Here is a 25,978-nt window from a genome sequence, read left to right on the forward strand (position 1 = left end):
GGAAGGACAGAGGTCCCCAAGTGGCAGGAGGAAATAAACTGCAAGCTGCGGATGGTTTTTTCCTTCTCTACACACACACACACACACACACACACACACACACACACACAAGGCCTCTTTTAATTCTGTGTTGACAACACGTGGTTCCGCTTTGAGCTAACCAATGCGTTTTTCTTATGGAAAGGTTTTTCTTAAACTATGTTAATGAAACCATGTATTTGTTTTGGAATTTGCCTTTCTGCAAAATGGTTCCACCTAAGACTACCTTTTTTTCTCTTCTCACACCTTGGGCTGATGATAGCTTAACAAACCAGTATTCCTGTCAATTTTTTTACGGCCAGGGGATACACACGTTGTGCCATCCTATCTCAAAATGCATATTGTGGGCGAGGGGCCTGGTGAAACTCCCTCAGCCTTGAGGTGTCTCTCTTATCTGATTAATAGTTTTCTAACAGACATAAAACACCTTGCTAAAAACTAGCAAAGGGGCACTCTTTCTTTCCCCTTCTGATGTCTATGTCAGAAGCTTTTCCTATCTCTATTATATTTTAATAAAACTTGGCTACACAAAAAAGCTCCAAGTAGTCAAGCCTCATCTCTGACCCCAGATCGAAATCCTCTGGAGGTCACGAATCCCAGAGTAACACATAGCTCGCTGCAGCAACCTTTCAACAACCTTTTCACTGAATATCAGAACAAACATTTTTCCCTACAGCTTTTCGAGTCCAGGGCTTTATCTTACATCCTGACACCACCATGAGGTACCTTTGTGTACATAAACACCCTACCCTGCCCTCCACAGAAGCAGATCTTGTTACATCTTGTGCATCCATCCATGTTCTCTCTCCTTTTCTGATGTCCATTAGGAGAAATGAGGAAGTATCTCCAGTTCTGTTTTAGGCCCCATCCTGGAGGCAATCTAAACACATGTGGGAGAATTTTTCCTGTTAAGTAAAGAATAGAAAGAAACATGAAGTGGTGAAATCTTTGTTTGTCAAAAGGCTTCTGATGGAAAATACAATTCACATCAGCTGCAAAGGTAAACTCATTCCATTGGACTGACTGGACAAGTAACCATTTCAAAAGGTTTTAGCTTACTTGGCCTGAGTAACTTATTATCAGGGGCACCCCACTCCAGTACTCTTGCCTGGAAAATCCCATGGACGGAGGAGCCTGGTAGGCTGCAGTCCACGCGGTCGCACAGAGTCGGACACAACTGAGCGACTTCACTTTCACTTTTCACTTTCATGCATTGGAGAAGGAAATGGCAACCCACTCCAGTGTTCTTGCCTGGAGAATCCCAGGGACGGGGGAGCCTGGTGGGCTGCCGTCTATGGGGTTGCACAGAGTCGGACATGACTGAAGCGACTTAGCAACAGCAGCAGCAGCAGCATGGTGCCTGGGGAGAAAAACTGGGAGTGTTCTTAGTGGAAGGTAAGACGGGCAGGCACACTGACCTTGAGAGAGGAACCCTGGCACCTGTATAGTGCTAAAGAAGGCACACCGGGTATCTGTAACCTCGTCCTTGCAAGTCATGCCACCAAAACCTTTGCTACAGCAGAAGCCCCAAAAGAAAAAAGGAAGGAAGGGTAGAGAAGAGATGTATGTCATGTTACACTTAATATTTATTTGAGGACTTAAAGCTGAAAGAAATGATCGGAAAACAATCAACAAAATTACATATATAATTCATGTTTCTTGAAATCTCACTATCCAGGAATAACAAACAGAAACACATTAATTGGAATTACTTTAATTATACTCCAATACCAAGGACTGAGGAGAATGTCTCTTATCCTGGTCTGGGTTCTTAGTAATGCCAATTACTTCTCAGCATAAGATTTATCAGCCTTGGTCCCCAGCCCCCTTTTTCACAGAGCTTTCCTCTTTCTTTCCCCATCACGTCCACTGACCTGCACAATTGTGCACAATGTATGTCTGGTGCAACTGGAAGCGTGGAAGTGTGAGAATCCTGAAGATAAAAAGGACTGTGTCAGGATCCCTACTATATGCACAGTCAACCTGGGATGCCAACCTGAAAAATGCGGGTTCCAACCAGAGACCATATGCTCCTGTCTTCTCCCTTCCTCCACCACTTCTCCCATCATCTCTTTTGGGAAAGGAGGTAACTTGATTTGTCTAACTGCAAATTTTCCTTATGATTTACAGCACAGCTGCCTCATTGCTGGTAGTCTACACCTTCTTAGGAGGCAACAAAGAGGGAGACTGACTAAAAGCTTTACTGTAAAAATGGTGCAGTGCCTTTGGAAAAACAGTTCAGTAGTCCCTCAGTTGGTTAAACACAGAGTTACCACATGACCTAGCCATTTTATTCCTAGGTATACAAAGAGAAATGCAAACATACATTCATACATAAACCTGAACATGAATGTTTATATCAATGTTATTCACCACAGCCAAAAGGTGGATCCATCAGCTGATGAACTGATGTATTAAAGTATATCTTTACAGTGAAATATTATTCATCAATAAAAAAATAAAGTACTGTACATGCTACAGCATAGATGAAATTAGAAAATGAAAGAAGCTGTTCACAAAAGGTCACATATTGTATGATTCTATTTATATGAAATGTCCAGAGTCGGCAAATTTATAAGAGATAGAAAGTAGCTTAGTGAAGAGATAGAAGTAGATTGTCTAGGGCTAGGAGGACCGGTTGCTGTGCTTTGTCTCTCAGTCATGTCTGACTCTTTGTGACCCCATGGACTGGAGCCTACCAGTCTCCTCTGTCCATGGAAATTCTCCAGGCAAGAAAACAAGAATGCCCTCCTCCAGGGGGTCTTCCCAACCCGGGGATTGAACCCAGGTCTCCCGCATTGCAGGTGGAGTCTTTACCATCTGAGCTATCAGGGAAGCCCAGGAAGACTGGAGGGGAGAGCAATGAAGCGTAGGTCTCCTTTTGCGGGTAATGAGAATGCTCTAAAATTGACTATGGTGATGGTTGTACAGCTCTGTGAAATACTGAATTGTATAGTTTCAGTTCAGTCTCTCAGTCGTGTCCGTCTTTGCAACCCCATGAGACGGCAGCACACCAGGCCTCCCTGTCCATCACCAACTCCCAGAGTCTACTCAAACTCATGTCCATTGAGTCGGTGATGCTATCCAGTCATCTTATCCTCTGAGGTTCCTTTCTCCTCCTGCCTTTGGTCTTTCCCAGAATGAGGGTCTTTTCCAATGAGTCAGTTCTTCGCATCAGGTGGCCAAAGTATTGGAGTTTCAGCTTCAACATCAGTCCTTCCAATGAATATTCAGGACTGATTTCCTTTAGGATGGACTGGTTGGATCTCCTTGCAGTTCAAGGGACTGTTAAGAGTCTTCTCCAAAATGGGTGAATTGTATGGTATGTGAATTATGTTTCAATATGACTGTTTAAAAAAAGAATGAGTATTCTTGTTGTTAGTCGCTCAGCCGTGTTCAATTCTTTTCTGACCCCATGGACTACAGCCCGCCAGGTTCCTCTGTCCATGGGATTCTCCAGGCAAGAATACTGGAGTAGGTAACCATTCCCTTCTCCAGGGGATTTTCCCAAACCAAGGACTGAACTCGAGTCTCCTGCGTTGCAGGCAGATCCTTTTACCATCTGAGCCACTAGAGAAGCCATCCTTGTTATAAATGTACATAAAGAAGGCAAGCTTTTCTTTCAACATCTTCTATTTTTAACCTCTAAATTTGTTGGCACTGTGTCGTGCCCTTCTTATTATTCGAATTTTAACTACCATCATTACTTTTGCACTCAAGAGACATGTTGGAGAAATTCTATATTCTATTTTCTGGATAGGGTGTGGGTATGAAAATCTGATCCCACTTGATTTTATTTTTAAACATCCATTCTCAGGAACCATTCATCAGCAAGTTGGCACCAAGGAAGAGTTTAAAGGCAGAAGAAAATATGACTCAATGCGTAAGTCTAAATCTACAGGTGTACAAGTCTAAGTACACTATGAATTTCTTAACAGGCATAATATTATTTAACTACCATATGCAGCTGTTGCAAATACCATGCTTATTCATGAGCACTTCATAAGCCAGGGATAAGAACAAGAAGAGGAACAAGAAATGGGCAGCTGGTACAACTACCCTGGAAAATAACTTCATACTGTAAGATTGCAGTTGGGATGAGAGGATGCCTTCGGCCAGTTCAATAAATTTGCCTTTTCTCTGATCTAACGACTTCTGATCACTTCTATCATTCAAAATAGTGTCTATCCCTAAAATCAGCACCCTCACAACACAGAAACCTTCATGACACAACTTCCTTTCTCTCTGAGCAAAGAAGGCAAAGATAGAGACACATTTTCCCTGGGCTGGATGTTTAGGGTTTCATGTCTGGCTATGCCAGGATTAAGCACCAGGTTCTCAGTAACAGAGACGCCATGAGTTATTTTTGAAATGTACATTTTGTTGGGAATTCCCTGGCGGTCCAGTTGTGTGGTGCAGTCAAAAAAGCAAATAAATGAAAATGTACTTTTTATGTGTCCGTGGTGTGTGGGGCCCTCTAAAGCATGGGGCCAAAGGCAGGAGCCCCTTCTACCTGGGTGACACTGTAAAGATATAAAGGTACATTACTTAATCACTACCAGCGTAACATATTGTTAAGTAAGACAACCAACAAAATTACATACTTTCCCAGGTGCAGGTTACTTTGGCTGGACATAATACAGTCTCTGAACTTGAAGTATTCTTCAAGTTTAAAGGAAAAAACAAACAAATGTCAGTCTTGTTACACAAGAACCTCTGCTTTCTGCAGCTTCAGAATAGAGGGAGTCTTTCTCCTAGGCAACTGACATTCCTTGATCTTCAAATCAGCCTTGAGAACTATCCTCCCTCTTTTTTCATGGATATTTACATCATAGGAAATTCTATTTTTAAAAAAATCTCTCAGGGTATTTTCACTCCTTCAGAGCTCAAAGCATATATACCTAAATTTATCAGCTAGGCAGCTCACCCAACAATACTGCATGTGTTACTATTTCCCAGTTTATAGCTTGGAAAACCGAATGATTGCTTTGGATGTCAGAGACCCTAAGTGCCCAGGGTTTATTCCAGGGCTTGGCTTCTTATAGTTAGCATGGGTTGGGGGGCCGGGGAGGGGGGACTCAGGCTCAGTGATTTGATTCATGGATAATCCCAGAGATAGTAAATAACACACTGAATTAAATCCAGGTGGCTCAGATGATAAAGAATTTGCATGCAATGCAGGAGATCTGGGTTCCATCCAGGGGTGGGGAAAATCCCCTGGAGAAGGGAATGGCAACCCACTCTAGTATTCTTGCCTGGAGAATTCTCATGGACAGAGGAGTCTGGTGGGCTATGGTTCATGGGGTCACAAAGAGCCGAACACGACTGAGAGACTAAGCATAGAGGCGCCTGAGCCACATACATCAAGGTGCAAATTGTCTCCTACAAGTAAGATGACTTGTCTAAGCTACTTTTTACAACAGTATTTCTTGAGCAGTCTTTCACATCATGTGCTCCCAGAAACCCTTACATAAGAATCTCCTGAAAAAAAAAAAAAAGTGAAAGTATTAATCACTCAGTCCTGTCCCACTCTTTGCAACTCCATGAACTGTAGCCTGCCAGGCTCCTTTGTCCACGGAATTCTCCAGGCAAGAATACTGGAGTGGGTTGCCATTCCCTTCTCCAGGGGATCTTCCTGACCCAAGAATGAAGCCGGAGTCTCCTGCATTGCTGGCGGATTGTTTACCAGCTGAGCTACCAAGGATGCCTTTCCTTCTCCTGCTGCTGCTGCTGCTGCTGCTGCTGCTGCTAAGTCGCTTCAATCATATCCGACTCCTACATACTATTAAAAAATGCAGTTTCCTGGGACGCACCCTAGCATTAAGGTTAGATTCCTGAAATCGCGATTTTTGTTTATTTGCCGCTACACACCTCTTGTGAGGTCTTAGGTCCCCCACCGGGTATGGAACCTGCACCACCCCAAACCCCACCCCCACGATGCTCCCCTCCCCCAAGTGGAAGGGGGAGTCTTAACCACCGGACTGCCAGGAAAGTTCTCAGAGTCATGATTTTAAAGGATTTGTTTCTTCTGAGTCATGATAGATTTCAACCTTGTTTCCTTTTCCTCCCCTTGATTTTAACACAGCTTCACTTTCCATTTCTTCTTCTGTTTCATAAAGGCAATCACTCAGAAACTGAGAGAAAGCATCAGCTGACACATTCTCCCCACCCCATGTCCCTTTTAATAGCTCCTTCAGTCTTTACTTGAGGCAGACTCGGAAGAGTTCTGAAGAGCAAACCAGCTTGGACCCCAGCTATTCAGAACAGCAGAGAGCAGATCGCCATAATGAGGTGAGTTAAGATGCAGGCAGCCTCAATCTTGAATGCAAATTGTAAGCCGAGCTTCTCGAGTGCAGGCAAGTTCCGGAGTTTGTCCTGTGCTTGTGGACTAAAGTTCCTGTATCAGTATGGGCACATTTTATTTCTGTGACTTTTTCTGGTGTGTGCACTCACACTCTCTAAGCTTCACGGGGAGGAGCTGGGAGCGGGGAGCTGGATGAGAGGGAGGTTTGGCAGGAGTGATTAAATCCAATCAGGCACTAAGTTTGCAAATTCAAATTTAGATCTAAGCAAATTACTCTTTGGGGGCTTTTCTGTTGTTTCCTTTAAAAGAACTAAGAGGCTTTCTTTTTGTCATTCTAAAAGGAAGCATTTCTTTTCAGCAGATGTTATTAAAGATGAAGTTGGTAGTACAAAGCCAAAGTCGTGTTGGGAATTCTGCCCTGAAAATTTGATCACTTCAAGATGGGAAATGGAAAAAACAATCCTTACAAACGGACATTTTTTTTTCCATTTCTTATACGAAAACAAACCCGAAGCTTAGAGTTTATTTTTATTGCTGTAATGAGAGCTTGTGAGCAACAGAAAATAATTTTTCTTCAAAACTTAAGGACGTAATTGCTTTCCTGTGTCTGTGCTTAGTTACTCAGTTGTGTCCAACTCTTTGTGACCCCATGGACTGTAGGCCGCCAGGCTCCTCTGTCCATGGGGATTCTCCAGGCAAGAATACTAAAGTGGGTTGCCATGTCCTCCTCCAGGGCCTCTTCCCAACTCAGGGATCAAACCCAGGTATCCCAATTTCTTTCCTAGTACTGATCTAATTTCTAATGAATGAAAGCAGAGCAGTGATTGCCTGGGGATGGTGGAGGGTGGGATTGGGCTTGACTAGCAGGGCACACCAGGGATGATACAAATAATCTACAAGAAGGTGGTGGTGGTGGTTACATGGGTATATCCATTTGTCAGAATTCATCAAACTATACTTTAAGTGGGTACTTTTTAGTATATGTAAAGTATAATCTTGGTAAACTTGATTTTAAAAGATGTCCATAGATCTGCTTGAGTTCTACCATCAGATAGAGCCTCAGGAAAGACACAGCCAAAAAAAAGGAAAACTTTCCCATCAAACAACAATGGGAAGGAATTGAGAAGCTGATTGATTGGGGAGGGTCACTCTAGTGATCATTTAGAGTGAGTACAAGGAGCCCCAAGGGCTCCCAGATGCTCTGCAGGCTTGTATCTGGGGATGGGTGGTTAGAGGAATTTACCGCCAAATGCCTCAGATCGGCTTTCCTATATAATGCGCTCCCGGTTATGAATATGTGAACTGTGTCTGCATAAGTGAGTTGACCAGAAAAACCTAGCCCTGCCCAGTGTCTTGGTATCCCGTCTGCCTGAGAAGTTTGGTAGTGACCTTTGCTTGGGTATGTCCAAAGCCACTGGCCCAAGGAAGTCTGAGAGAGGCTCTCTGGACTATGGTGGACTGAAGCCCACATCAAGTTGCCTATTCCCAGTTGTTTAATCGCTCAGTCATGTCTGACTCTTTTGCGACCCATGGACTGTAGACTATAGCCTATCAGACTCCTCTGTCCGTGAAATTTTCCCAGGCAAGAATACTGGAGTGGGTTGCCATTTTCTTCTCCAGGGGATATTCCAGACCCAAGGATGGAACAGGAGTCTCTTGCTTGGCAGGTGGGTTCTTTACCACTGAGCCACCAGGGAAGCCCTGTTCCCAGAGGCTGTGCTAAAAATTACCAAACAGGGAAGCCACCTGGGGAAACATCTCACACCTGCGGGCTGAGTGATGCGTGCCTTCCTCTGCCCAATCCACTGTGGAATTCTGTTGGCCCCCTTGCACACTCAGAATTCACTTAAAATGATAACACTGATACGCCAGTGACCATGGCAGTAACAGTTTTCATGTGATCAGTAGTCGCTAAGAGGTCTACATGCCTTGTATCATCCTACCAATAGCCCCAGGAAGGCAACCCTATTATTTTTTACTAGCCTCATTTTGTAGATGAGAAAAATGGGTCTCAGAGGGCAAATTACTTGGCCAAGAGGTCATATAAAAAGTAGGTGTCAGAGCATGGTCATTATTCAGGAGCCACACTCCAGTGCCAAGCATCTTTTGGCTCTGGTCAATAGGGCAAAATGTCTTCATTATGCTTATGTTAGAGAGGAAGGGCAGGAACTGGAAGGTCTAGGCCCTTGGGGTCCCTAGTTGGAGAGGGAGGACTATTCCTTAGAGTGTTCAGAACCATGCCTTAGATAAGGGTAAAAGTGTACCCCCTAGGGCATGGTCTCCTATCATTTGGTTGTTAAGAAAAAAAAAGGTAATTTAGAAGATATCTTCTAAAATGGCCTGGAATAAATTATAATTTTGCTGATTCGGTGTTTGCTAATAGATTAAATATGTATTTCATGATTTGATCATAAATCTACCTTACCAGTTCATCATGCCTTTGCATTTCCATGGCTCTTTCTGATCTACAGAGTCAGGTGCTGAGAACGTCCTCCCAGAAGAGCCAGCATCTGGTAGCTGGGAAGGGATGGGAGCTGAGGAAATGAGGCTAAGTGATGTGATTCAAGAACTTTCCCAGAGGCTGGTCAAAGAGAAAACGGAAATCCAGGATTTCTGGGGTTATTTTCCTCTCTTCCAGATTGTCTGACTCGCTGATACATTACATGATCTCTCATAAGTAAATGGAAAACTTTTCAAAATACCTCCAGGGACTTCTCTGGTGGTCCAGTGGGTAAGACTCCACACTTCCACTGCAGGGAGCATGGGTGTGATCTCCTGGTCAAGGAACTAAGATCCCACAGGCTACACAGCCAAAAACACCAAACCAAAACAAAATAAGGGAGCTCCAGGACTATGCTCCTCAAAATGTGATACAGGGGCTCCTACAACAGAATTTCCAGGATGCCTGTTAAAATGCAGACTTGCTGAGCCCAGGTCCACCTCCAGGCTGCATCTGAGTCTCTGGGAAGAGAGCCTGTAATATGCACAGCACCCACAATGCCTTCTTTCAAACTCACAAGCAGTTACAGGAGCTGTGTAGAAGGGTACTCCCAGCGGGGAACTGAGTTCAGCTCTGCACGTTCAGTTTCAGTTTCTCCTCAGCAGGAATCTCACTAGCACTGCCTCAGTTTTTTCCTTTTCTGTTTTATAAAAGCACAGACCTAGCAGCTAGCATCCTGAGTGGGAACCTCCTCTGCATTTGCTTGTGATCCACAAACAGAAAATAAAATCTGCCTGAACCCCAGCTTTTCAGAATGGCAGGCAAACAGCCATCATGAGGTAAATATTCTCTGCTTCTCTGATAGGAAGTTGAGAATCTCGTCCAAATCTTGTTCGTGAGTGTGATGTCCTGAAGTATGCTGATCCAGTGTTTGCTAATAGATTACAGATGCATTGCACTCATTCGATCGTAAATCTGTTATTGACTCACACACTTTTATTTCTGTGGCTCGTCTTGTACAGAGTCAGGCGCTAAGAACTTCCTCCCAGCAGAGCTGGCAGCCGGTGGCTGGAAGGAATGGAGGCTGTTAAGACAGCCTAGGAAGGCGTGCTCAGATCCCTTTAGCAGCAAAATCTAGTGCGTGGGAGCTGGGGCCTGGAGGAAACTTGCTAGGGGGATCCTGTTCTTTTGTTTCTTATATTTGAAAGGACTAAATCAGAGGTTTGTGTGTTTTGTTGTGGCTATCCTGGTCATTTTTAAAGCATTTCCTTCTCAGCAAATGTGCTAAGGATTAGTTCAGTGCTGTAAAACTTCATGACGAGACTATTTTTGCCTTGAAATCTGCCCTTTCAGGACTGGAGAATATGTCTCTCTGAGCGGTCTTCTTACTGACCTGCTAGACAGGGAATAAGTGTCTCAGAGACATGACTTAACGACTAAAAAACAACAACAACTCTCTCTCTCTCTCTATATGTGTGTGTGTGTGTATATATATATATACATATATATATAGAGAGAGAAAGTATTTAAAGCAACTTGCAAAAATACATGAGCTAAATTAGTAACTGAGGATACTTTGGCAAATGGAGTATTGGTTTTTGAAAAGACAACAGTATTTTTTTTTATTAAATCAGAATTATCTTCAAGTATTTTATTTTGATCTACTCAAATATGTTAACATCTTCATAAACATCAATTACATATGACACATGTAAACATATCAACTAACATACAGTTAATAGGTAATAAAAATACAAAAGGTTTTGGGGGGAACTGAGTATTTCATGTACCTAAACTATATAGAAGTGACCAGATTGTCTAAGATAATTCTTTTTTAAAATGTTTATAATTGATATATAAAACTGTAAGATATTGAAAGTGCACACTGTGGTGATTTGATATATGTATATGTTGTGAAAGGATTCCCCCATCTCGTTACTTAACATATCCATCACCTCATATATTTTTTTTGGGGGGTGAGACCATTTAAATTCTACTCTCTAAGCAGATTTCAGTTATACAACAGTGTTATCAAGTGGGCTCACCAAGTTTCACATTAGCTCCTCCAACCATATTCATCTTATAACTGAAAGTTTGTATTCTTTCACAAACCTCTCATTTCCCCCTATTTCTTTTGTACATTTATCATAAATTTTTGCTTTGTGGTTACCGTGAGGCTTTTTACAAAACATCTTATAATAGTCTATTTTAAGCTGATAACAAGTTCAAACACATACTAAAACTCTACCTTTTTAACTCTCTCCTCCTCCCATAGTTTATATTTTTGTTGGCACAATTTGTATATTTTTACCTGGTGTGTACATTAACAAATTACTGTAGTTATAGTTATTTTTAAAACTTTTTCCTTTCAATCACTAGATTCACAAATGGTTCACCCACTAAGGCAACAGTATTTTAATGCTAACGCCTGGATACTGGCTCTGGGTTTCATGTTGTTTCTTCTTATCCAGATCTCAGGACTCCCAACCCAGTATACTCTGCTCTAAATCATACTTCCAGGGGAGATCAGGTATCAAGTATCTAAGCAATCTGGCAACCTAGGGTGGAAGGCTTAGGGAAAATCAACAGACCTGATTTCTAACATTCAATAGGTTTTGTAATCATGAAGCCACATACATAGCTGGCTATCCTCCTGAATAAACTCTTCAGCGTTACCACACATTTCTTAACATGGCCAGCTTCAGCATTGGTGAACTGGTGGTATGGATGGAATGTCCCCAGGAGCTCCATACTCCAGGCTCTCTCACAGGTTTAGGAATGTTGGGTGAGCTTTTCTGCTTGCCCTACTTTCTTAAGCAATTGAGATCTTCTGAAGTTTATGAGAAGATTGGAATATGTTTCATCTTGGAAGAAGAATATCAATAAGTGCTTTTAAATTTGATGTGCAAAGATCCCTCTGGTTCATTGATACGTCAAGGCCTGCTGTCTGCCCCGACAACGCACCCCTACTACTACCCTTGGGGGGAAAAAGTGTTATCAGACTGGCAAGGTGATTTCTGGTTCTGCTGAAATGAAAACATCCAAGGTCACCTGTCTTTCTGCAGACTCACTGAGAAGTTGGATGTATATTCTCTATTAATCCTTAGAGTATTTAGCTGTTGTTCTCAGGTACCTAGATAACGCCTACAAATCTGCAGACACATTTTATTGACCTGAAACTCATGCTTTTTTTTCCTCTAAACTTCCTAATTGGGCAGTTAGCAAAGTTAACATGTGTTGAAACACTGAAATGCCTTTCTAATGCTTTAGTTGCATAACAGCTACAGACAGATTTGTCCAGTGATTATCTTTATAACTTATATCATCTAGTACTTATGTTCTAATATTGCTACACTTGATCAATACTGCTAACCTGAGTTTTGACCTACTGTCCTTCATACGGGCAGCTAGAATCCCCAGCAGAAGCCAAATTGAAAAAGCCTAAGTGGAGAGGGAAGATTTTAGTACTACGGTGCTCTAGCAAAGGACCAAGAGAGTGAAAAGGACTGCCAAGAAAAGAGGCACACACATAAAGGGATATCTGCATAGACAACACTCCTCTCTTGCCTTGCTGCTGCTGCTAAGTCACTTCAGTTGTGTCCGACTCTGTGTGACCCCATAGACAGCAGCCCACCAGGCTCCCCCATCCCTGGGATTCTCCAGGCAAGAATACTGGAGTGGGTTGCCATTTCCTTCTCCAAGGCATGAAAGTGAAGTTGCTCAGTCGTGTCCGACTCTTAGCGACCCCGTGGACTGCAGCCCACCAGGCTCCTCCGTCCATGGGATTTGCCAGGCAAGAGTCCTGGAGTGGGCTGCCATTGTTGATTCCCTTGCCTCTGCATCTCTCACTGTAAAGCATCCCACATGCAGTCACACTGCATCACGAATGGCTTAGGTGAACATTGCGGGAGAGAGACAGGAAGGTGAGCAGAGCACTGGCAGCAGTGGGGTGTGGGCCACTGCTGAAAAGTGAAAGTAAAAGTCGCTCAGTCGTGTCGGACTCTTCACGACCCCATGAACTATACAGTCCATGCAATTCTCCAGGCCAGAATACTGGAGTGGGTAGCCTTTCACTTCTCTAGGGGATCTTCCCAACCCAGGGTTTGAACCCAGGTCTCTCACATTGGGCTTCTCTGGTAGCTCAGCTGGTAAAGAATCTGCCTGAAATGCAGGAGACCCCAGTTCAGTTCCTGGGTTGGGAAGATCCCCTGGAGAAGGGAAAGGCTACCCACTGCAGTATTCTGGCCTGGAGAATTCCATGACTGTGTAAGTCCATGGGGTCACAAAGAGTCAGACACAACTGAGCAACTTTCACTGCAAGGGCCAGTGCTGGGCCACGGTTAAAGTGCCAAATACAGTCAGTGGCTCCTCTTACAGAAAAATGTGTTTGACAATTTAAAGAGCTTTCCTTTATTCGGAGGTTATAGTCTCACTTCTTCGGTGATAATAAAAGTGCTTCCTTTCTCTCTTTTTCTCTTATTTAAATAAACTGTTAGCAAACATAGATGGTTGGTTCCTTTCGATGAATTTTCTCCCCATGTCAGTGTTGCCAAAAAGTTGGCAGCCCTGTTTGCTTCAACAATTTTCTGAAACTGTGCCAGTCTGTGAAATCCAAAATTGTGGACAATGGTGGGTTTAATGATTCTGAAGGTTCTTTCCAATTTTATGGTGCCAAGAATCTACTGAGAAAAAAGGAAGAGTACAAAATCCATAAACTATACCCCAAGCCCCAGGAAAATATAGACATGAGAACACATTTTGAGAATTTAGGTAATTTATTTAACTAATTAAGGCAAGTGATTTCCCTTGGTATCTTCCAACTACAAAACACAAATATGTCCATTTTGTTTGTCATTTTCAAAATAAATGTATCCTCTCTGGGGATCTGGCCTATTTAGAGTGACTGCTTCAATTAAACTGAAACCAGGCCTTCATGGGTCTTTGTGTCACTGCAGGGAGGTGTGGAAAAGAACAAAATCATGTAACACAGTGGCAGACATCCCTGGGCTTTCGTTTCTTTCTTTACGTGGTTCCTAACCAGACTGTGAGTTCTGAGGGTCAGAGATTACCTTTATTTTTCTCGGCATCCCTAAACACTAGCAAAGTGACACAAAGAGGTAGCCTTGTGAAGGGCCACTGGATGGCTAAATAAAGCTGACGTCATAACGGAAACAGGCGAGAGACCTCGGTCCTTCCAACTGTGGCGCTCTCCTCTTACCCCTTAACCTTACTTCCTGCACAGCTGCTCACACGGTACAAGGGGTGGGCTCTCCTCTTACCCCTTAACCTTACTTCCTGCACAGCTGCTCACACGGTACAAGGGGTGGGCTCTCCTCTTACCCCTTAACCTTACTTCCTGCATAGCTGCTCACAAGGTACAAGGGGTGGGCTCTCCTCTTACCCCTTAATCTTACTTCCTGCATAGCTGCTCACAAGGTACAAGGGGTGGGCTCTCCTCTTACCCCTTAATCTTACTTCCTGCATAGCTGCTCACAAGGTACAAGGGGTGGGCTCTCCTCTTACCCCTTAACCTTACTTCCTGCATAGCTGCTCACAAGGTACAAGGGGTGGGCTTTGTGGGCTTCCTGCATAGACCGTAGATGTAGAAAGGTAAATCTAGGAAGCAAGAGAAAGTACCGTCTCCTCTGTCTTGGAAAACTTAGAGGTATGTATTGGTGAGAGCTACACACACACACACACACACACTGCAGGTTGCTGTCAGCCCCAACTCATGAAGGCTGGACGTAGGCAAAAGGCATTTGCTAAATGCTGTTGTTCCAGGCTCTCCCATGTGTTTGCTGGCCAAGAAGTAAACTATTTTGAGCACTGCAGTGGTGGGAATCCATTCAGCCAGGGATAAAGGTGAAGGTCCATTCTGGTTTCACTGCTGAAAACATACAGAATAACATAGGAAAACCAGTTGAGATCAAATATGTAAGCCCATTCCTGGTACCTTCCCACTTGAGCTCTGAGGAAAGCTGATGACCGCAAGGCAAGGCAAAGCTGGTAGGTGGGCAGCCAAGAATTCTCCATCCCAGGAATCCATCCTACATTAAGGATGTAAAAGCTAAAGAAGACTTTAGTGAATTTTGAGCTCAAAACTGGTTTTTCTATGTTATTCTGTATGTTTTTCAGCAGTGAAACCAAAATGGATCTTCAGCTTTATCCCTGTTGCTTGTAAGGGAAGAACTTTTATATAATTGGACACATTTTGGTTTACCCTCACTGAGAATTTTAACCTGTTTTTGTACGACTGCTACAATAATTTTTTAAAACTTTTATTTATTTACGGCTGTGCTGATCCTCGCTGCTGTGGAGGCTTTTCTCTAGTTGCCGTGAGTGGGGGCTACTTTCTAGTTTGTGGTGCTCGGGCTTCTCAGAGCGTTGGCTGCTCTTGTTGAGGAGCATGGGCTCTGGAGCACGTGGGCTTTAGCGGCTGTGGCTCCTGGGGTCTACAGCACAGGGTCAGTAGTTGTGGTGCGGGGCTTAGGTGCTCCACGGCCTGTGGGATCTTCCCGGATGAAGGATAGAACCCGTGTCTCCTGCATTAAGAGCCAATGCACTGAGCCACCGGGGAAGCCCAGTAATTTTTAAACATATTTATTTTACCAGCTTAAAGCATGAGGGCAACAGGGAGAGAGATTCACTCTAAGGAACTGGCTCAAGTGCTTCTGAAGGCTGAGACAGTCCACGATCCCCTGCCTGTGAGCTGCAGACCCCAGGAAGCCAGTGGCATAAATCCAGGCTTGAGTCCAAAGACCTGAAAACTGGAGGGCTGACGGTTTAAGTCACAGTCAGAAGGGAGGAGAAGACCAAAGTCCCAGCTTGTGCAGACAGGCAGAGAGACCAAAGTGACCCTTCCTGTGCCTTTTTGTTCTACTCAGGCTTCCAACAGACTGGACGATGTCCAGCCACACTGGGGAGGGCAATCTGCTTTACTCAGCCAACTGATTCAAATGCTCTTCTCTTCTGGGAACATCCTGGCAGACACGACCAGAACTGACGTTTAACTGGATGGGCTGGACACCCCGGGGCGCAGTCGGGTTGACACACAAAATCACCCGTACTTGCATCCCAGGGCGCCATGATGGGCAGGCGCACACCACACTGACTATGTTTCCTTTCTCCACAGTGAGGACAAGAATTCTCTGGAGCAAATCCTTCCACAGCTGAGATGCCACTTCACGTGGAACTTATTTAAGAAAGGAAGTGTCTCTCATGACCTCGAAGACAGAGTGTGTAATCAGACTGAATTTTTAAACTCTGAGTTCAAAGCTACAAAGTACAACTTGTTGGCCTACATAAAACACTTGAAGGGTCAAAACGAAGCAGCCCTGGAATGCTTGCGGCAAGCCGAAGAGTGGATCCAGCGAGAGCACGCTGACCAGGCGGAGGTCAGGAGCCTGGTGACCTGGGGGAACTACGCCTGGGTCTACTACCACCTGGGAAGGTTCGCAGATGCTCAGCTTTATGCGGACAAGGTGAAACGAGTCTGCCAGAAGTTCGCAAATCCTTACAGTATTGAATGTCCTGAGCTGGACTGTGAGGAAGGGTGGACACTGGTAAAGTGCGGTGGGAAAAAAATTGAAAGGGCAAAGGTGTATTTTCAGAAGGCTCTGGAAGAGAAACCCAACAACCCAGAATTCTCCTCGGGGCTGGCCATCGCGATGTACTACCTAGATGACAGGCCAGAGCAGCAGTCCTCTGTGGAAATTCTGAAGCAGGCCGTTAAGCTGAGTCCTGACAATCAGTACATCAAAGTTCTCCTGGCCCTGACGCTACAGAAGACAAATGAACAAGATGAAGGGGAACAGCTGGTTGTAGAGGCTCTGGAAAAAGCTCCTTGTCAAACAGATGTTCTTCGCAGTGCAGCCAAATTTTACCGAGGAAAAGGTGATCTAGACAAAGCAATTGGACTGTTGCTAAGGGCACTGGAATCCATACCAAACAATCCCTACCTCTATCACCAGATAGCATGCTGCTACAGGGCAAAAGTCAAGCAAATTCAACGTACAGGAGAATCTGAAGCTAGCGCAAAAGGAGAGAAGATTGAAGAACTGAGGGAACGTGCTAGAAACTATGTGAGTAAAGCGATTGAGAAGGGACTAAATCCTCTGCATGCATGTTCTGATGAGTTCCTGGAAAATGAAGAATGTTATCAGACAGCTTTCAGTAAGGAGCTCCCCAGCACCAAGGGACAAGAGCTCCATCAGCATGATTGCAATCCTCAGGAGGATCGTGAGATATCCGAACACACTGCAGTCCAATGTTCTTTAGACGGTTTATCCATAAGCACAGAATCAACTGAGAAAGAAAAGATGAAATTCCAGCTACAGAATGTAGCTAATAACCAGCTACCACAGAATGTACTATATTCTTGGTCTCTCCAAGGCTTAATTCACAAGATGAATGGAGACCTGCTGCAGGCGGCTGAATGCTATGAGAAGGCTCTGGATCACCTCCTAAAGAACAGCCCTTCGGGCATAGGCAGCATTTTCCTGCCAGCAACTGAGCATGAAGAAGGCAGTGAGGAAATGGAGCAGGATGCAGACAGCTCTATACTCAGAGAGCTTCCTGACCCCTGAGCTGAGACAGAGAGGAAGAAAAGGAACAGAGAGTCAGGGAGCAAGCCTGGCATTGTAGGGGAGAAGGCTGGGAAAGCAGATCCCCAGTCTGAGCTTACTGAGCAAGATGGTCCTGCTTATCGCTTTAAGGCATGTTTCTAGAGAGTGGCTTGCTCACGACTGTTTTCCCTGTCCATACCAGCTACACACAGTTCTTTGGTCTGCAGGTCTTAAACTGCCAGCAGAAACAGTGCTTCAGGCCTGCATGAGGCATTCCGTTCTCCAGACAGCCCTGTGTCTGCCCCTCTTGCCAGGGTCGTAACTGGCGACTATCAGCAGAATCTCATGTCCTTCATCCCATTATTATCCAGGCTTCTGGGCCCCCTGGAAGACTAGCTTTTGACCAACCCCGGAATGTTCCTTATGTCTTGCTTTTGGCTTCAGCTATATATTATTTTTGTTAGTGAAAGTACAATAAATATGTATTCTTGATTTGTTGTTGTTATTTAGTTGCCATGTCCAACTCTTTTGTGAGCCCATGGACTGCAGCCCCATCAGGCTCCTCAGTGCATGGGATTTCCCAGGCAAGAGTACTGGAGTGGGTTGCCATTTCCTCCTCCAGGGGAATCTTTCCAACCCAGGGATAGAACCCATGTCTCCTGCATTGCAGGTGGATTCTTTACCACTGAGTCACCTAAGAAACCCATATTCTTGATAGTAACACTATAATAAATTTTTGTGATAGATTTAATAGTATGGCGTGTGTGTGTGTGTGTGTGTGTGACTAAGAGTGACATCAATTCTCAAACTTTCTCTTTCAATGGATGGTAAGTAATCACCACAGGCATACCAGACTATTCTCAACACACCCATTTTAGCTTCTCCTTGGCACTAATATCCTCACCCTGTAGCCAGTCCATCTGTGGCTCTGGGAACCGTGACTCTCATTCCAGCCCAGGGGCCTCAGCTGAGCCCAGTGCCCAGTTAACATCTGCTGCTGTTGACCAAGGTGCGCCAGAGTGTAAAGGGTACCAAGACTAGGCTGGCCAAAGATATTTAACCTCCAGGGTGAATAAAAACATTCAAGTATTCTCCTCTCAGCTGGGAAATCCACAAGGGTTGTTTGCTTTGTGCAACCAAGTGATGGACCAAGAGCCCTATCAACCTCCGCTCAACCGACTAAAAGGCTGGCACTCATAAACTTTTCCAGTGATATCCTCTGATCGACTGCATGCAGAGGAAAATTGTTAAATTAATATACCAGATCCCAGAGAAGACAGAAGAACTGGCATTCCCACTTGGACTGTGAGTAGAAAGCCAGAAAGTTGAATCTTTGTCATGCAGCAGAGGAATCCTGAAAAGCTATTTAGTCAGCTACACTGGCTGTAGGAGCAGCAGACTTCAGTGAGGGTACCCCCCACCCCTGAGTTATCTGCTGGCTCCAGCAAGGCTGGGGAGCCATTAGGTGTCCAGCAGTGAATTCTTGACTCCAGGCCAGCCTTGACCTTGAGCAGCACTGTCTCGTGTGACCAGTTCCAGAGAGGACACTGGGCCCCTATGAGGGATATGACCATGGAGACTAACACTGAAAGCCTGATTGAGGCAGAAGAGTGATTTGGGATGAAGGCAGGGACTGGCTATTTCTTACCCTCAAAGACAGCTAGAGCTCTGGGGTAGGTGAGTAATTACCTATCTTTATGCCAACACATATACTCAAGGACACAAAGAGTTTGGATACTCAGGGGAAATTGGAGGCTTTCTGCACAGCTACTCCAACAGGGGTACCTAGTCCCATGCTCAGACTATATAGGTAGCTGACTCACAGAATGATCATGAACACTGCCCAACGCTGTCCCTCTGCACTCGGAGGGAGTCTCATTCACCCTCCAGATGGTGCTGAGGCTTCCCAGAAAATGCAGCTGACTGGTCCTGACCTACAAACTGGGCTGTGATTTATTTTTCGCCTGGATAATGTTATTGAAAAGATGCCTGCACAGCGACAACCTACCTTTGTCCAAGAACACATCCCCAACCCTCATTTCCTGGTGCGTGACTCTGATCTCACAGATCTTTGCCTCTGGAGACGCAGAAGGAGTCACATGAACTGCCGGTGTTCACTGTCATCTGCTCCTTCATACTACCTGGGGCCATACTCAGTGTTACCAAAGTAGTACCCAGTGGGGACTTCCAGATCAATTCCATTTTACCTCCACCCTGACTGTCACAAATATCTGTATGGCAGGTTTGACTTGCTATCACATAGCATGTCCCAGGAGCTTCTAAGATTGTCCACAAAAAGACAGTTGGAGGAGTGGGGTAAATCTCCACAAAGGCAATCACGGACCTCTCCCCTTAAGTGTGTCAGACCAAGGAGGCAGGGACTCCATCTCCTTTGCTCACAACTGTGTGTGCATCCCCCAAAATAATGCCTGGAATGAATTAGGCTCTTAAAAATTTTTGATGAATGAAGGAATGGGTGTGCATGCTCAGTTGGTTCAGTTATGTCCGACTCTTTGCAACCCTATGGACTGTAGCCGGCCAGGCTCCTCTGTCCATGGGATTTCCCGGGTAATAATACTGGAGTGGGTTGCCATTACCTTCTGCAGGGGATCTTCCAACCCAGGAATTGAACCTGCATCTCCTATACTGGCAGGAGGGTTCTTTACCACTGAGCCCCCAGGGAAGCCCTCTAAGCTCATTGCCAGCACCTAAAACCGGTAGGGAAGTTATGAGGCTCAAAAAGGTTTAGTAACCTAACTGAAGCCACACGGGAACAGAACTGGCAAAAAATGATTAAATAAAGGAGGAACAGTGGGCGATGGCCTTGCAAATTGCCTTCTTTTCTGAAGATGTGATATAAAAGGCTTGAGAGTTTACACTACTATTAATTTTTTTAAAGATGCATTTTTCTCTAAATGTTAGAGAACTGATATCCTCAATATCACCACAGTAATACCATTACCATATGCAAATGCTTAATATGCAGACTTCAAGGCTCCCAGGTCTCCATGAATTTGACTTTAGAATGTGTTTCTATAAAGACAAGAGAGATCACTCGGGTAAGAGAATGGTCTCCGGTGTCAAGTTCCAGCATGACTGATCAAGGATGTCTTGATGTTTTCCTCCTCTTTTCCCTGGCCTACTGAATGCAACTGCACCAATTCCAAGCATCTTCCTCTCTGCAAAAGAGGATATTCATGACATTTTCTGGAAAAGGGACAGTTTAACTGAAGTATATTTCTATATTAACAGCAGGCATGGCTGCCTCCCACCACCCCTTTTCTTGTCATTTCAAATCAAGCATCTAGCAAGTCAAGAAAAAGGACTCGAAGGTAGCCATCTGCCAGTGAAGTGACAGTCAGATCTACTCCCTGACCCTGAGGATCTCTTTACTTGATTCAGTTTCAGAGTTTTTACAGCATCAGTACCTGGGTCCCTAAAATTGTTCCTGGCTTTCAATCATTGACTAACCTGGTCCTGACAGTTGTCCAAAAGAAAACAGTATGTCAGAAATAAAATTCCTGGGTAAAAGCAAGCAAAGTTGCTTTCCTAATGACTCCTGTATTCTGTATATATTCTGGACCCAGCATCCCATCTTCTCAAACCTTAAACTGATAATGGCTCAGCAAACCAGTACATCTTACCCATGGAAATGTTTTTCTTCAACTATGTTAATGAAACTATGCATTTGCTTGGAAATCTGCTCTTCTTCAGGATTCATGTCAATTGTGTTATGGCCTGAGATGACTCCCCTTGTGCCATTCTATCTCAAAATGCATGTTGTGGGAGAGGGGCCTGGTGCAACTCTCTCAGTCTTGAGGTGTTTCTTTTATCTGATTAGCAGCTTGCTAACAGGTATAAAACACCTTGCTAAAAACTAGCAAGGGGGCACTCTTTCTGTCCCCTTCTGATGTCTATGTCAAAAGCTTTCTCTATCTCTTTTTATACTTTAATAAAACTCTGCTACACAAAAGCTCCGAATGATCAAGGCTTGTCTCTGGCCCCAGATCGAATTCCTCTACTATGGAGGCCACGAATCCTGGGGTCATTCACGGCTCTCAGCTACAGCCTTTCACAGAGGTGGGGAGGACACTGAAACCAGCTATTAGCTGGAGCTAATTCCTAACATCCAGGAGCAGTTAGGAATTCAACCACTGGATGATGCCTTTACAATCTTATCATAAGAAAAAGCACTGATATACTTTGCTTCCCTGTGATTGGCTTAAGGGCAGGTGAGCAGCAGAAAATATTTTGCCCTGGAAAGTGTACTGACCTGAAAAAATCATCAAAGGACACAGGAGAAGAAATGAAAGGTGTGAAGGTAGGGACCGTGATAATAAGCTCCAACAGCGCAATGAGGAGAGATGAGATGAGTCAGGGAATAGGTAGGGAACTTGCCATTAACAAAGGGGTCAGATTGGAGAGCAGGGCCTGACCCCTAGGTCATCCCAGTTGCTCTGTGATGCAAGCATTCAAGTATCATTCAGTGAATTTCATTAAGATTTTGGAAAGTGCCCTGGTGTTGGCTCTAGACCTATTTGAGTCTCATCTCCAATCTGCAGTGCTGGGAAAAAGTATTTTGACTTCTGTGATTCTAAAATATCCCAAAATAAAACCTGGAAATAATAATTATCCCTCCCAGTGTTTCATAAAGATTAAATGGTTTCTTTACAAGTATTAAGGTAGACCAGATATACAAAGAATAAAGCCTATATAACACAATAAAAAGATCTGAGTAGTATGCAAAACGTATCTTTATAAATGCCTAGCTGCTCTGGAAAGGGACTAGAGAATTCCAGGAAGTCCAGAAATAACAAGAAAGAGAATGCACATGAATAAGAACTCACTAGCTCTGTTGAGTTCCTGCTGTGGTTGAAACCATTAGTTTTAACAGACCGTTATCAAGGAAATGACAAAGCCTGGGACCCACACATGGGAGGTTACAACATAGAGCCTACGTTAAACCTGGGTCCACGCAGAGGATGAACTAGAAAAACAGACCTGGATGTTGGGGAGACACCTACTTTTTCTAGTTTTGACCCTAGCTGGAGAAGAAAAAAGTCTTTCCTCCCTAAGTGAAGGGAGTTGACTCCATGCTCAACACAAGCACCATACCCCAGACTGGGGAGATCTGGGCTGGAACTCAGAATGGGGAAGTGGTGAGGGAGAGTGTTATGGAGGAACTTATCAGAGCATTACTCAGCAGCCAGGCTCAAGAAATGACTACATCTGTTTTTTTTTTCCCCTGGGAACTGATTTAACCTTTTCTTCCTCCTAAATAGCAATACAGACTTTTACTACTTTTGGTCAACCCAAACTCAGCTTTAGGAATGTTTCAGCACTTTTTCCTTCCACTTGCAGGAGGGAATTAAAGCCTAAGGAAGTGCCCTGCCAGCATGTTTTTCCCCTCACTCTAGCCAGCTGGGCCTAAAGAAGCCAGAGAATCCACAAGCCAACTCTGTTGGGGCTGGATTTATCATTTTCAAATTCCACAGGTAACTGTTATCTCTTACCAACAGACAGGAGGTCAGCTGCAATTTTAGGCAATTAGAGGAAGGTAAAGAGCTTTTCCTATACCTACTGACTCTCAATTGTCTTTAGCTCAAAAGTAATCCATATGCTGAAGAAGCATATTTTAGGGTGGCACATTTTGGTATCCTTCAATAACACTGTAATAGAAGATCAATAAATTTGCAGGAAAAGAATAAAATAAATTTGCAGAAAAATAATGAGACAAAGGCAAAGGGTTTTATGTTCTTAGGGGCAGTCAACTGTGGGCAGGTAAATATAGGGGAAAACTAACAGAAGATAGGGTTTCCCAGGTGGTGCAGTGGTAGAGAATCCACATGCCAATGTAGGAGACACCAGAGATGGGGGTTCAATCCCTAGATTGGGAAGAAGCCCTAAAGCAGAAAACAGCAGCCTGCTCTAGTATTCTTGCCTGTGAAATCCCATGGACAAAGAAGTCTGGCGGGCTACAGTCTGTAGGGTCACCAAGAATTGGCCACAAATGGACGACTGAGCACACAACGCAGTGGAAGAAGATAAGGGTTACTTTAGCAGGGTTTGTCTGCATAGACTCTCTGAATGCCATCTAATCTCTGGTAATAAGGTTGCAACCTTTTTCTCGGTACAGGAAATAGGAAGGCAAAGAGCTTTTCTTGTGTTTGCTGCCTTTTAACTGATTTCAGCTCCAAATAATCTTTATGCTTGACTGACATATTTTGGAGTAGGATACTCTGACCCTCTTCAACAACAAAAGGATACAAAGCAAAATCAGCAAGAGAAAGGCACGTGAAGAAAACCAAGTACGATTTTCCAAGAATCTTGTCCCAGTTGGAGTCACACAAGATGTGCTTAATTTCTGCTGCATCAAATTATGACAACACATGTAAAGTTCCTGTCTACCAGAAAAGCTCACTAGAGACCTAGCACCCAAGGCTTCTCAAGGAGGTTGGCCAGATAGGCACCATCTATCCAGTATGCACCCAAATTTCAGACTCTCAGGAGGATAGCACGAAGTTGCCATAAACCATAGTGTTTGTACAGTTTAGGCACAGTGAAAGCTGTTTGTATCAGAAAATAGTGTTCCCAGAAACCAACTATCAGGTAGGCTTTTCTAAAAACAGTCTCAAGCCTGTTAACTCTTTTCTGCACAGACGTGTATCTCCAAGGAGATAGTTGAGTTGAAGTACTTAGAGCTTAATTTCAAATTCCCCAGGGAAGGGGCAGCCAGATGATCAAGACCTACTCAGAGCTTATTAGAAATCTACATGAATGTGGAGTAGTTGGACAGACAACAACTAAGATGCCATCACTAATACAAGTCTAGTTCCCAGCTGAAGCCCTAGCATGAACAAGTCTCTCTCCTTTTCATCACATACATTAGGAATTGGGCCCCACAGCAGAAGGTGAGCAGCTCACCATCACTTGCATTACCACCTGAACCATCCTGCCCCCTCCATCCATGGAAAACTTTTCTTCCACTGGTCTCTGGTGCCAAAAGATTGAGGGCCACTGACATGCATTATAAACTTTGTGACAGAACGGTATTTGGGGATCTGGGAAATTTTTCTGTAATCATTCTCCAAAAGTCAAGGTATTCAGTAACTACAGATTATATACACACTGTTTAAATGCAGAGAAAACATATATGATTAAAAATGAAAATATTAACTGATTTGATAAAAATGGCATTTTTTGTTCAAAGCATAGAATGGGTGCTTTACTTATGTTTAAGTTTTTGATGAGAAATGGAGTATTTCCTGCCATATCAGTAAACAAGTTATGTCACAGTCATCAGTGGTACCTGCCCTCAAAATGTAAATTTCTGAGCCCTAGGCACAATCAGGAAGAAGAACAATACCTGCCCAATATGGCAGCCATCAGGCTGCAGCCACTCCCTATGGTGAGCACTGAGGAACTCAGGCTGTAAAAAGAAAACACAGGAAACTGGCCCCAGATAGCTGAGATGCATATGAAAGGAGTAATTTCAGTGAGCCCAGACTCCTGCATCTTCCCATACATAGAAAAGCACTAAATTCCCTAACTTGAGCTATCTAAAAGTGAAAGTATTAGTCACTCAGTTGTGTCTCTTTGTGACCCCATGGACTGTAACCCACCAGGCTCCTCTGACCATGGGATTCTCCAGGCAAAAATACTGGAGTGGGTTGCCATTTCCTTCTCCAGGGGATCTTCCCTACCCAGGGATTAAACCTGGGTCTTGCACACTGCAGGGAGACTCTTTACCAACTGAGTCACCAGGGAGCCTGATCTAGCTGGTTTTCCTTAATTAACAATAATCTTTTGATGTTCAGACTACTTGCCCCTTTGTTGCAAACTTCTATATAACCGGACTCCCCACCCCTGCCTCCCTGAGCAGTACTCTCAGGGTTACTTGAGATGCTGTCTCCCAGTCTTGACATCCTAAAAATTCCTACCGAATAAAACATAACTCAACTTTTAGGTTGTGATTATCTTTTAAGTTGACACTGAAGACAAAGAGTTTAGAATCATATGTGTGATCTTTAATAAAAGAAGAGGCTCTTAAGTCTGGCAGGAACTCTTGTATGTTATCCAACAGGTTAAGCCAACAGGTTAAGGGGCTGAGGCTTAGCCAGTTTTCTCAAGCAGAGATGAGGATCAGTGGGTCATTAGGCAACTGAAACTGTTCTAATGAAAGAGGAAATTTTAGCTCTTCTTGAGTAAGAAACACTAGGAAATAAGAAAAAAAGCACATGAAGACAGGTTCATATTTGTAGAAGAACACAGGCACTGCTGTATATGCACCGTCTCTTCCTAAAGAAGAGGACAGAGGTATTGTCCATGCTCTTGATGGGGGCAAAAAAGGCCAAAGAAAATGAAGTTTCCAAAGCAAGGCCTTTCAGAATCAGGGCTACAAATATGGTTCCAGGTTATATTTTCAGGAATTGTAAGCTCTAAAGGATCATGAAATTTCCCCTAATAACCTCTTTTGTTACAGTGATAGGAAACTGAGGCCCAGAGGATGAGAGTAAGTGGGTCACCAAATAGCCTATTTGCACAGGCCACCTAGCTCTAGGTCCAGTCCTCATTCCACAGTGCTGCATATTCTAAGTTCCAGTGCTGTTCTGATAGGCCACTTTTATCCCA

The 25,978-nt window shown here is 44.0% G+C and overlaps 1 protein-coding gene and 1 long non-coding RNA gene across 2 annotated transcripts in view; one reads left to right on the forward strand and one right to left on the reverse strand.

The window, feature by feature from the left end:
* The window catches only part of LOC123331429, a 63,964-nt gene that overhangs the window by 16,441 nt on the left and 21,545 nt on the right, over nt 1–25,978 (reverse strand). Inside the window, exon 2 of the long non-coding RNA XR_006548068.2 lies at nt 789–944. This is a non-coding gene — a long non-coding RNA (uncharacterized LOC123331429). The remainder of the gene's footprint in view (nt 1–788; nt 945–25,978) is intronic.
* Nucleotides 6,085–17,839, forward strand: IFIT3 (interferon induced protein with tetratricopeptide repeats 3). Its single transcript, XM_006058452.4, has 2 exons — nt 6,085–6,330; nt 15,916–17,839. Exons 1-2 carry the CDS (start codon nt 6,326–6,328, stop codon nt 17,366–17,368), a joined length of 1,458 nt encoding a protein of 485 aa, XP_006058514.4. The 5' UTR covers nt 6,085–6,325; the 3' UTR covers nt 17,369–17,839.

The sequence above is a fragment of the Bubalus bubalis genome, chromosome 23, assembly GCF_019923935.1.
Source record: "Bubalus bubalis isolate 160015118507 breed Murrah chromosome 23, NDDB_SH_1, whole genome shotgun sequence".
In the NCBI taxonomy this organism is placed as follows: domain Eukaryota; kingdom Metazoa; phylum Chordata; class Mammalia; order Artiodactyla; family Bovidae; genus Bubalus; species Bubalus bubalis.